Source organism: Macrosteles quadrilineatus, unplaced genomic scaffold, assembly GCF_028750875.1.
Source record: "Macrosteles quadrilineatus isolate MER2022 unplaced genomic scaffold, UCM_ALF_1.0 Scaffold_3__2_contigs__length_128488019, whole genome shotgun sequence".
Classification (NCBI taxonomy): domain Eukaryota; kingdom Metazoa; phylum Arthropoda; class Insecta; order Hemiptera; family Cicadellidae; genus Macrosteles; species Macrosteles quadrilineatus.
Window position 1 is genome coordinate 11,595,583 of NW_026542596.1, and position 12,044 is coordinate 11,607,626.

A 12,044-nucleotide genomic window follows, 5' to 3' on the forward strand; every position below is an offset into this window, starting at 1 on the left:
CATTTATAAAATGGCTATAACCTAAAAAACTAATATCAAGTCCTTTCATTACCTTAGTTTATCGTTTAGAATTAATTGTTACAGTTTATTTTAGAAAAATTAACTGTCAAACTGGTAAAACACAATGAGGTAAATGCTTAAAATAAAAGCACACTTGGCTAAAACAGAAAACTGTTCTTCCATAAAGTATTTCAAACAACTTTCCACTAACATCTTGAAATCTAATTTAATAAGATAAAATATATCATGTTTGATAATTTTAAACACTCATTGCTAAAAATCTATCATTAAAAATTAAAGAAATTAAATTCTTTATCATTAAAATGTATCAACACTAGTTTTTAAAACTTAGTGAATAATCTTTTGCAAAAAAGGTATAAAAATAAAATATACATCAAATACAAAAAAAGCCTAGCTCCTCAAGAAACTATTCCTCAATTCATTTTGAATTAATCAACTTATAATGTAAACTTTACAAGTTTTCCTTAAAGCCTTTGTTAAAAGATTAAAGTCCGCAGTTCACTGATGACTGGAGACTCCTGAAGGTTGAAGGTTGAGATGACCCTTGAACCCTCATAAGGGGAATGGGGCTGCAGAGTAATGGTGGGTAGTGAGGGAGGAACTATGATGCCCTAGGGTTGTGAGGTAGCATGGCACTCTCCCTGAACTTGGTAACTGATGTCCCTAGGGACTTGATGCTTCTGGAAGAAACAAGTAAGGCATCAGAAGTAGATATTTGAAAACATAAAAGTCAGACTTTTAGGTTGTTAAACATAGAAACAAACAAATTGGAAAGCCCTAGCTGTTTAACACCCCAAATTCCAACACCCAAAGTTCAAGAAATGAACTCACGCCAACATGCTTTCTGTCCATCCATTATTTGCTCAACCCGACCGAGATACTAGTGACTAGGGCTGACGCCCGATTGCGCCGATGGTCGAAGAAATGTACAAGGGTCCTAATCCCTCGACCACCATTTACTACCCGACTGCCCCGAAAGTCAAAATCTGCCTCCCCCTGTGCTTTCCCCTTCAAAGATCATAAGACCCTTTGTCCACTTTCCATTTGAGTTTACATGCCAGTGTTTTGTTTTTCCTCCACCTAAAAGATACACAAGTAGGTATGCTATTGGTGTTCAGCTATCTCGTTGACTACATGATTAATTTTAAAATAGGCTATTGATCACAACAATGCAGATTATATTGAATAAATACTGATCAAATGATCGATTCATATTTACAACATAGTGTAAGAATATTATATTGAGCCATCTAATAGCCTTGAACCTTGAACTTGAACTTAAAGAATTGAACTTGAACCTTGAATAACAAAAAAAAATATATACAACCCTTAGGAAGCCTAGACAGTAGATTCTAAATTATTAGTCTACTTAAAGCTGCTGTGTCAGGGTCATTGCAATAACACCAAATATTGCAATAATTTCTAAGTCATTAAATTGATGATTTCTACATTTGCTTGTTTACGATTTTGTCTTTTACGTCATAGATTTGAGTTCTTCATCCTGAGCCGTCTGCTTCTCCATTGTCAAAACCTATTCATGGGTTTAAGTTTGTCTTAAATTGAACGAGGTGGTGGTTTTACTTCTGAACCATTATCATAAAAACGTAGAAAAATTATGAACAGTAAGTAGGTATGATATAAGTTGAGATAAAGTGTTACACGTCAGTATACTGAGCCCCAGGTCTCTGTTTAAATTTCCCTCATAGCGTGAAGGATGGCAGAGAGATGCAGGTGTGAGAAGTTTACAAACTGTGAGGTATGCTGTGTGCCAAAACAATTTCCTGCGGTTGGATAATGCCAGGTGCCTCTTTATTCCAAGTATACGGTACAGAGAAAAGGGTTTGCTTTCATGCACTGATGTAAAGTAACGCCACACCGAGATAGTAAATGATATTACACAATACTGGACCATTCACAGAGAGAGGTTCGTAGAACATGGATGGTGGTCATTTCAATGAAAAGTATTAAAAGTATTAACAAAATATTGTTTACAATTACACTGCTTGCCTAAGAATCAGAAGGTGATTCAAAATTCATTATTCTTTCACTCACTCTGCGCTCATATTCAGCTTTAAATAATTATATTAACAAGTAAACTGTTGCTGTATGAAAAAATAGAATGATCAATTAAAACTTACTAATCAAACGCTCGTTTCCGATCTTGACTTCCCCGTCATAGGGTTGAGTTCTTCATCCTGAGCAGTCGTCTGCTCGTCTACGAAGTTGATGCTGCCAGCTTTGTACCAGACGATGATGTCGACAAAGAACGCACACAACATTAGAGCCCCAGTTGTACCTGCGTGAAAAATATTCTCAATTAATTGTTTTCTGGAAGCACACAATATAATTAAATGGCTTTTAGCAAATTACCCATAAAGGGAATAAGCTATTACCATTGGTCTCATGGTAAGAACTGGATCAGGGACCGATTTGTTATTTTTTTAAAGAACCCAGAGGTAAAACACAATTCATTTAAATTTATTTATCTATAAGTTAATAGCAAGCATGTTTCTTTAAAACCTTTTTTCTCAGCTCGTGTGCATCGTAGGGAAAATCTATGGATAATGTTAGAAAGATATTTTCCTGAAGGTGTGCGGAATCCCTTTATAAATTAAAATAGGCTCACAAATAAGCACAACAAATGAATTTAATTTATTTAACATGTGCCTTATGGGTTGCCATGCTGGTGGCAAAATAACAACAAAACATGAACAGAAAATCAAAACCAATGGAAGAAATTTCAATCACATCTTTTATTTACAGTGTGGGGTGAAAATTGAGAAGTCTGTACATTACATATTTTTGGTTGAGTTTTCGACCACTGGACCTCTAGTGTATATAAATATGTGTGTCCGTTAGCAACAAAAGAAATCTTAGAGAAAGCTGAACAGGACAGGACAGCAAACAACAATAGAGACTTCTACCGATCAATAAGTTTTTTTTAGAAAGGGATACAGTCCAATGCCATATGGGATTAAAAACAAATAAGAACAACTGGTGGTACAGAGCAAGGAAGGAATACAAGTATGGCAGGAACAGTTCAAAGATCTTTTGAATGTAAGACAGTCTGAACAAGAAGAAGAATAGGAGGAAGTGTACCAGAATGTAGATCCAATGGTACCATACCCAACAATTTAAGAAGTAGAAACGTCAATCAAGGAATTAAATAACAATAAAGCCCCAGGGGAGGACTCAATTCCATCGGAAGTAATCAAAGCAGGAGGCACAGAGCTGGCAAGGGAGATCCAAAAACTGATCCTTGATATTTGGGACAACGAATTGATTCCAAATGAGTGGAAGGAAGCAGTCATCATTCCTATTCACAAGAAAGGAGACAAAAAGGACTTCACCAATTACAGAGGCATTTCCCTCCTCAACTGCACCTACAAAGTACTATCAAAGATTTTACAAAAAAGACTAGAGGAATATACATCAAATATCATAGGAGAACATCAAGCTCACTCATTAAAGTACTCATTAAAATTAATGTTATTTAAATAGGAAATTAATCTGACAATTTTATGGAAATATTTTGGTCGAAATCCAGACAGGGAAATGGATATACGCTTAGTCTGCAGGTTTGCTGTGGCGGGGTGACGTATTGTATCAGGAGGATATTGCCTTCTTTTCATACTATTAAATTCAATGACGATAATTCCTTTACTTTAACCTTCAGCGTTTTATCTCTATGGAGTTTATCTTGTACATTGTTGATTGTGAAAGCGAGGTAACACATAAAACTATAAATGTTTGTTTCAACATTTAAATATTTCAAATAAATTTATACTATTAAGAAATAGGTGAACACTACCACTTGCAGACAGTCCCCTTACACTGTATAGTAAATATTGATTGGTTGACCAGTAAATAAATGTTTTTTTCTTATAGAAATCATGATAGTTTTTCTTTCACAACAAGGTGAATGCATTCATCAACACCTTACTCCTTGTACTATATTCAAGCACGATTGTGGACAGTAAAACATATTATTAGAAGTACTGTTTGGTTTTATTAACCAAACCCTTTTCTCTTGTGTGATAATACGAATTTTTAAACATATACAGAATAACAATGGCACTCAAAACACTTTTTTACTAATCGTGTCTTTGCAACATTATACAAATACTCCTATTGTCAAAAGAACACTACTAACAATTCGAAAAGACCAGAGGAACTAGGGAGGACGGCCGGCGGCGCAACTTATAAAGAACCTCCTTGCGCTAATTACTCCATTACACACGACTAACAAATTTTATTTGAAATTGCTTGGTTATATGCTGAAGATCATCTCGTTAGCTACAACGAAGTTTGTCGCTTGAAGTTTGCTTATGACAAACAAACAAAAATCCTCGCTTAGTAACTTTTTCATGTGAAGGTGTGATATTTGTTTAATATTTTCAGTTGTTAAAAATCCAATTACAATTTAAATAAGATTATATTTATACTGTCAGATTCTGCATTTAATGCAGGTTCCGAATATATAACTTTAATTGCAGTCAACGTACTGTATGGACGGCCAGGAGCATATTAACAACCGTGTGCACGGCTTTAGGAACTGACATATCTGTGTTGGGCCCAGGGTCGTCCCTAGGTTGGCAGCGCCCAGAGCAAGCGTGGTCGTGGCGCCCCCTCCCCCCCAGTAGTTGTATTCGCATATTTTTATTGCACGGTGCCCCCTCAGACACGGCTCCCGGGGCAGCTTGCCCCTGTTGCCCCCCCCCCCCCTCCGTCGGACGGCCCTGGTTGGGTCCCACATAGTGGTGGGGGAAGGTTGCCAAAAAGGCGCGCTTTTTATCCCACATCTCCTATCTACCCGGTGTTCCAGTTGTGTTATATACTTCGATGGATTGTACACACTGTATGTATAAAGTATGTATGTACACATGGCACAACGGTGTTGAGTTCTTATCGTAGCATCGGGCACAAACGTGCGGCGAACACTTATATGAATTCGTACTCACTCTGTCTTTGTTCTCAAATTCCTACAAGTGTCCGCCACGCGTTTGCGTTGAAATGAACTCAATGTCGTTGTTCCATGTGTATATAGTGTACAATCATGTCATATAACTTTTCTTCTACCTGAGGGTGCCACACACCGTGGCAAAATATTGGAGGAAACCACTAACCTGCAAGAAGAAAGGTTACTAAATGAGGTAACAAATAATTCAATTTTCTAGTTCTTGCCACTGGGAAATAAATAAAATCACATTTGTACGAAGGTGTGCCTACAGCTTGTTCTGCACCAACTTATTTCACAAGGGTCAAGTGTTTTCCTAGTAGAGAAATTTTGAAAGTAAAATTCAGTACTTACGATCCAAGACATAAGAAATCTCTAATACAGTTTAGGTTTGTTGAACAGCCAAAAAGTGTGACAACACTGCAATGTTGGACATCAATATTAATATTATTATCTGAGGGATTGTAATACAGATAAATTGTTAAGTCTGTCCAAACACGTTTATTTTACCAAGTACTTGTAAAACGTTTGTCTCTTTTCACAGTGGGTTCATGTCCAATTTCTACTTACCATGAAAGAACAACCGGAACATCTTTGTGTCGTAGAGTCTACAAGCACCTTGTTTGCCACACACTGTGTCCCACAGTAAACAAGCAGAGTCCACCAACGCTCCGTAGATGATAGGGCAAGGCACGTTACCTGTGAAAAACTTCTTGATCAAAACCTTTAAAAGGATTATTATAAGTGGAGGAATTAGTAGATTTTAATATTTTGCGGGTTGTTGTAACTAAAACTGGTTCATCAAGGTTGATGTCTGATTTTTAGGTAGCTGGGACATTATTGCTCTTGCTCTATGAGGCTCTTCCTTCAAATCAGTTTTAAGAAGAGATGTAATTGTTTTACAAATAAAATGTAAAAAATTAAATCAAATACCTAACTATAGTTCGGCCACTTAGAAAGCGACCTCCTCCAGCATTGGTTTAGCATTAGCGCGCAGGTCGTTTTCTAAGCGGCCGAACTATAAGACTATTCATTACACTCCTTGAGTTTTTTACATAGTATAACTGAACTTGTAACGCTCTGAAATTCAGCAACGCCTACATACAGACTAGCGGACTGATCACCCGCTAAATATTTCATCTCAGTCTTTAAGCGCGCATCGACTGCCTGACCGCATTCTGAATTTCATTTCGTCACTGTAAAATATTTTATATAGTACGCCTCTACCACTTCATACTCTTCGCTCCAACGGTTGCTACATCCCATCTTCACTCAATCGATAAAGTTGTAGACCTCTGATTGGTGGTTGGACTCAATAATGAAACTCGATGGATTTGTGGACTGAAACCGACGCTTCCTCCCTCTTCTCCTCTAGCCATGATTTTGTGACGAAGACAAAAAAAATGAGAAGTTGATTTTTTTGTAATTCAAGATGTTTTCAACTAAAGTGTCAACTAAATTTACTTAAATCAAATCACCCTCGAGGTAAGGTTTCTTTCTAATACATATTTTGGGGGATTATGTAGTAACATTTTGTTATTTAGTGTTTTCTTGAGATGGGTATGCTAATACTATGTCCCACATTGTCTTACGAAAATCCACCTGAATCATTCAGACTCATTTTGGGTCCAGCTCTTTAGGTTAGTAAATTTAAATTTGTTCTCGATTTGTTTGTTATTAAAGTCTATTCTTAAATTTGGTAATGTCTGTTTTTAAATGTGTTCTGATAGTACGGCTTTCCCGTTCACTCTGAGATTTGATTCTGTTACTAGCCTATTTTGTAATTTTGCCTTAAAGCCTAGGCTAAAGATGCTTAACGAACCTTTTGACTTTAACTTGTGCTAGGCCTAAGTTCAGTTGTCTTAAATTTGGCAAAGTAGCCTACAAAGTCACTGAAATTGTTAAAATGTAGGGCCTATGGATTATTCTGTGTTATCTTTCAAAGTGTTTAAATAGACTATGTGTAAAATGTTTAGTTTCTAGGTTATACGAGCTGGGTCCATGTTGTAAGTATAATATTGTCGAATGTTAGGATTTAATTTGTTAACGAATCTTATTTAATGTATGTAATGTATTGTGTGGTGCTATGCATAATTATGTACTATGGACCAAAGACTTGAGAACAAGTTTGATAGGTTAGTTTAGGCCATTCAGACAGACAGTATTGTTCAAAACTCTAGTGCCTTATAGCTTGTGATTTCAAAAGACTGAACTTTTGCTGTGTTATTTTAAAGCTATTAATGAATTTAATAATTGTTACATGGACAGTCATCGACTGATGTGAAATATTAACTTACCAAAGACAGTGTGTGAGACTGCTATACCGTTGTGTTATAATAATGTTACTATTCATGAGGCCCTTTTCTAGGGATATGTACGGGGAATGCTGGCTCGGGAGATGTCCGTACCTGCTGGATGAGACATGCTCACCGTCCGATGACTAGGCCTACCTACTAAGCCTACTAGTCAAACCAAAATGGAATTCTGTTCGTCTCGTCATTTACAGTTTTGTGAAGGACCTGATACGCCTTACCGCTAAGTAGACAATCAATAAGTTACCTATCATAAATCATTATTCTGTATTTCTCTTTCTTCGGACAATTTGATCCCTTAACGATAACTGATATTTTAACTTGTATTTCTTTTCTTTCTGTTTAATTGTGATATTTGTTTTAATTCATGCGTAGACATGTTAGGCCTAGGTCTCTAGTTGAATTCATGTTTTATTTTTTTATGAAACCGTAAGTTACCTAATTTATATTTTAGAGTTATTCGACTCAAGTTAAGGTGGCCACCAATATTAAGTTTTTTTAAATCATCATTGTTGAGCGTTGAGTTATTGTTTCCTATCATACTGTTATAATAGGTTTGACAATCATTAAATTTTGTTTTAAGATCTGCAGATGTGTAATCCTCTTAAATTTCACTTTTCTTATTAAACTATTGTAACTTAAATTTAATTGTTGTGTTTTCACTATATTAATATTTCCTACTGTGTTTAAAAACAACTTTAGACGCTTCCTTACAAATTAATCTTGCTCCTCACGCTCATGCAATTACTATTAGCCATATTAACACATTAAATTGTCTAGGCCTAAGTAAATGAGTAAGTGGGTCTGAATGATAAGTTAAGTGGTCCTCGAGGGTAAACCTTTTAATCTCAACCCTGTACTGCCATTGGACTTCCTTGTTGGCCGGTGGACGTTCTGCAGTAAACAAGGTGGCGCCTTCCCGAAGAGGATCCCTTATGTCATTGTGACTCTTTAAAAGTTTTGAGTACCAAACCCCCCCCCTTCTCTGAGTTAACCTGGGCTTAGTTCAATTAACCTATAACTATTAAAATTAATAAAAAAAAAGGTTACAAACTCTCTTCTCAAACATTTTTAACTAGCCTATTCTAAACAAATGTTTAGTTAAAAACAATATATAAATGATAATTGCTAAATTACCAAAAAGGCCGATAGCAAACTGAATGAGACCCAACGCCATTGCTTTGTCTTTGGGATCAACACAGCGGAGAATGAGAAGCATGCTGCCAACTTCGGAAGTCGAGTGGACAAAGACAAAGACGGAGAATAAGACGATGTACAGAGTGAAGTTGTTGCAGTCACTCTCACACACACCAATGCGCTCCGTTACTTGTTCATCAGACCCCATACAAGAGCATTCTGTGAACTAAACAGAAGAGTTGTTATTTTTCCTGAGTACTTTTGTCTTGAGATTATTTAAGTTGATCCCCACTTGTATACATGTATAAATGGTGTGAATAACAACTGATAATAATATAGTAGTGGTAACACAAATCATTGACATTGGATAGTGTAGGACACATCCTATCTATTTAAGGAACATCCATAGCCAATTTTATTTTAAACTTTAGATAAGGTTAAGAGTAAGAGTAAGTTTATTTACATTATTGAGGCTATTAAGATTATCTCCATTGATAAATTAATGGTCTCAATTACACAGAGCGAATTTACAAGCTTCTAGCCAGCAACTAAGCGGGATTGTCAATGAGTTTGACATACAATTTCTGCTTTTAACCAATTTCTGAGATAATTGAGACTAGTCCTACTTATCACTTGTGCACCAGCAGCTTTGAATACACTTGGATAGTTTGTTGATCTAGTTCGATGAAAATTCAGTGAGTGACGAGTATTAAATTGCAGAGTCAACTCTTTCCAGAGCTTGTATAATTGTAGCTATCGAGTGAGGGTGGCAAATACACTGGGCTAGTTTATGAGCTGTGTGAAACAAAACATAATTGTAGCTTGTAAACCAGTCCTGTGTAGAGTAGACGAGCCTTAAGGGTTTAGGGTACTAAAGTCCCTAAACCAGTCATACAACGAAAATATGAATAATCCTTTTATAAATTGTGCTACTATTTTTATGTCTTCTCTTTTGGTCCTTCGTACTGAAAATATTTTTGTATATAGTTCATGTAAAATTTTGTTAGGTATCCAAAACAGGAAACAATATTTGATAAATAAAAATGCTAAATATGTGTTTTAGTTTTAAGGCAACTTTTCGCTACGCCCATAACCAAAGTGAATTCCTAAAAAAAAAAACCTGTATTGATAAAATTTCATTGTTGTGTGGTGCATGATATAATTTTTATAAAGGTTTTTAGGAAAGTAATTTTAACCATACTATAGGCGGAAATAAGTTGTAGGGCCTAGGGGCGCCCAAATACTAGATTTGGTCCTGATCGGGCTGATTCTTTGATCTCTGTGATATTGCTGGTTTGTCATTAAGTTTCCAGTTTTGCTAGTTTCAATGACGCAGATTAATTAGAAAATTACAGAGCTGGGTAGGAGAGTGTTTGATCCATTAATTAATATTTACATTTAAAGACCCCGGCATATGTCACAAAAACTGGAAAAAAGTAAATAGGTGTGATATATGGGAGTGAGCTGGTCTAGTGGTGGAACTCGGGGCTTCTCAGCCCGATGTCCCAGGTACTAATCCCACTAATCACCAATACAGTCCACTCTTGGTAATTCAAACACTTGATAATTCAAAACTTTCGATAATTCATAATGAAGGCTCAGTCCCTAGAGAATCTCTCAATATTTCAAATTTTTACCATGCATTTTGATACACTCGGTATTTCAAAGTCCAAATGGAGGGTAGGTAAATTTGTAACACGCAGTAATTCGAAGTTTCGTCGGAAAAACACTCTATAATTCGAAGTAACTCAATAATTCGAAGTTTCGTCGGTTAACACTCTATAATTCGAAGTCATGCTGTAATTCGAAGTTTCGTCGAAAAAACACTCTATAAATCAAAGTCACGCAGTGATTCGAAGTTTAGTCGGCAAAACACTCTATAATTCAAAGTGATCTCTTCCTGTTATAAAAGGAAACTATAAAGTACAGTTACATCCTGTTCCCATGGTAGGCTAGTGTTGGACGTTTTGATGTTTGTTTGTTTAGTTAGAGCAGTAGTCTGAGTTAGTTCGCTGACTTGTTTTTCTAAGTTGTCAATCCGATCTCTAGATTGCGCGACATCTCCTTGAGCACAAACGTGGTTGTCGACAGCTGATAGTTCAGCTATTGGCGAAATAGCGCTAAATAACAGATTTCTTTGCAACTACAGTAACTGAAAAATAAGCCGTTGATTGTTTAAAAGTGTACAAAAATACGGTATGATGTTTTATTGTAACGTGCTGTACCTTTGTATGTATTACACAAATGAACTCTCTGTAATTCGAATGGTTTATTTTTCTCCCAATAAATCGAACTCTTGATAATTAAAAACTCTTGATAATTCAAATTTATATGCTTGGACCACCAATTTCGAATTATCAAGAGTCTACTGTATTGATTTTATCTATATGTGATAATTCCCCGACACTAGAGGGGACTAGCCTGAAGTAATGCGTGAAACAGTTCAAGGCTAGAATCTAGGGCCCTATGAGGTAAAGTTGGGACATACAAAAATTTTAAAACATACGGGTGATACACACACTTTTAGCTGAAGAAGACAGGCAGTAATAATGGTAATTTAGTACATTTATTCTCTTACATGTATAAGAAAGGTGCTAAATAAACAAATCCGTCATTGTCTCTCACCCACCTGCTCTACAATAGACGAGTCTTTGCTGAGTGTATAGTTATGACAGCCTGCATGACAAGGGGAGTAGTAGGTGAGCCTATCCGAGCCACACACTGGGTTAAACTTCACCATGTTGCAGTTACAATCCAACTTGCAGGGAGGCTCAAACTTGGCTGCATTGAAACTGAACAGAAAACAGTGAATTAATATTCTGGTTCAAATAAGTTGCGTGTAAGGGTTTAAGTGAATGGGTAAAATGTATTTTACTACCTCGCCACCTATGAGACGTAAGGTCTACCACAATAACACATAGCTAGGTAGCTGAGTAGTTGTAATACTCAGTAAAAAAGGTCGCTGGTTCGATCCTGAGAAAGAGAGAATAGTTGGCCCAACTATCCCAGATCATTGGGCTTTTAATAAATGTTCCGGGCAAAACCAGTTGAACTCTGTTAAAAAATCATCATACAATGTATTCAACACTCCATTCTGAAGATTTTAAGATAATGAAGGCAACTGAAGTACAAGATTTAGTTGAGGAGGGTTGTCAGAAGTAAAGTCAGTAAACCACGTAATCTTATGCTCGCTGGGAAAAATTTTTGAATATGTGGATTTTTAAAACTGGTTTTTTTGCTATTTGGTAACTAATAGAAGCCATAAAATAAAAATAGTATATATTGTAAATCAGGGAGTGTAAGTTTTAGTTTTTTATACTAATGTTACATAAACGGTATCAGAAATCTGACACATACTTTCTCCCAATAGCTTGTAAACAACCCTTATCATGGGTGTGATAATTCACGGGGAAAATAACAAAAGTTGCGATATCTTGTAATAGTACGGCGGTTTAGCTAGGATATTATAAACTATTGTGCACTTTATGATAAAAGCACCAAATTTGGCACAGGTGTAAACCGATGTAATATGATCAAATTTAGATGTGGAGCCATCGGCCAACTGCCCCCTAGCGGCCGTGGCGGCCATTTTTCAAAATGGCCGCTACTGTATAGAC

The 12,044-nt window shown here is 36.2% G+C and overlaps 1 protein-coding gene across 1 annotated transcript in view; it reads right to left on the reverse strand.

Moving 5' to 3' along the window:
- Positions 1-279: 279 nt before the first annotated feature.
- The window catches only part of LOC128990756 (solute carrier organic anion transporter family member 74D-like), a 65,387-nt gene continuing 53,622 nt past the window's right edge, over positions 280-12,044 (reverse strand). The window contains exons 5-9 of the mRNA XM_054413314.1: positions 11,057-11,219; positions 8,428-8,653; positions 5,549-5,677; positions 2,160-2,317; positions 280-701 (exon numbers count right to left, since the gene is read on the reverse strand). Of these exons, the coding sequence (XP_054269289.1) occupies positions 2,163-2,317; positions 5,549-5,677; positions 8,428-8,653; positions 11,057-11,219 (673 nt within the window). The 3' untranslated portion in view covers positions 280-701; positions 2,160-2,162. The remainder of the gene's footprint in view (positions 702-2,159; positions 2,318-5,548; positions 5,678-8,427; positions 8,654-11,056; positions 11,220-12,044) is intronic.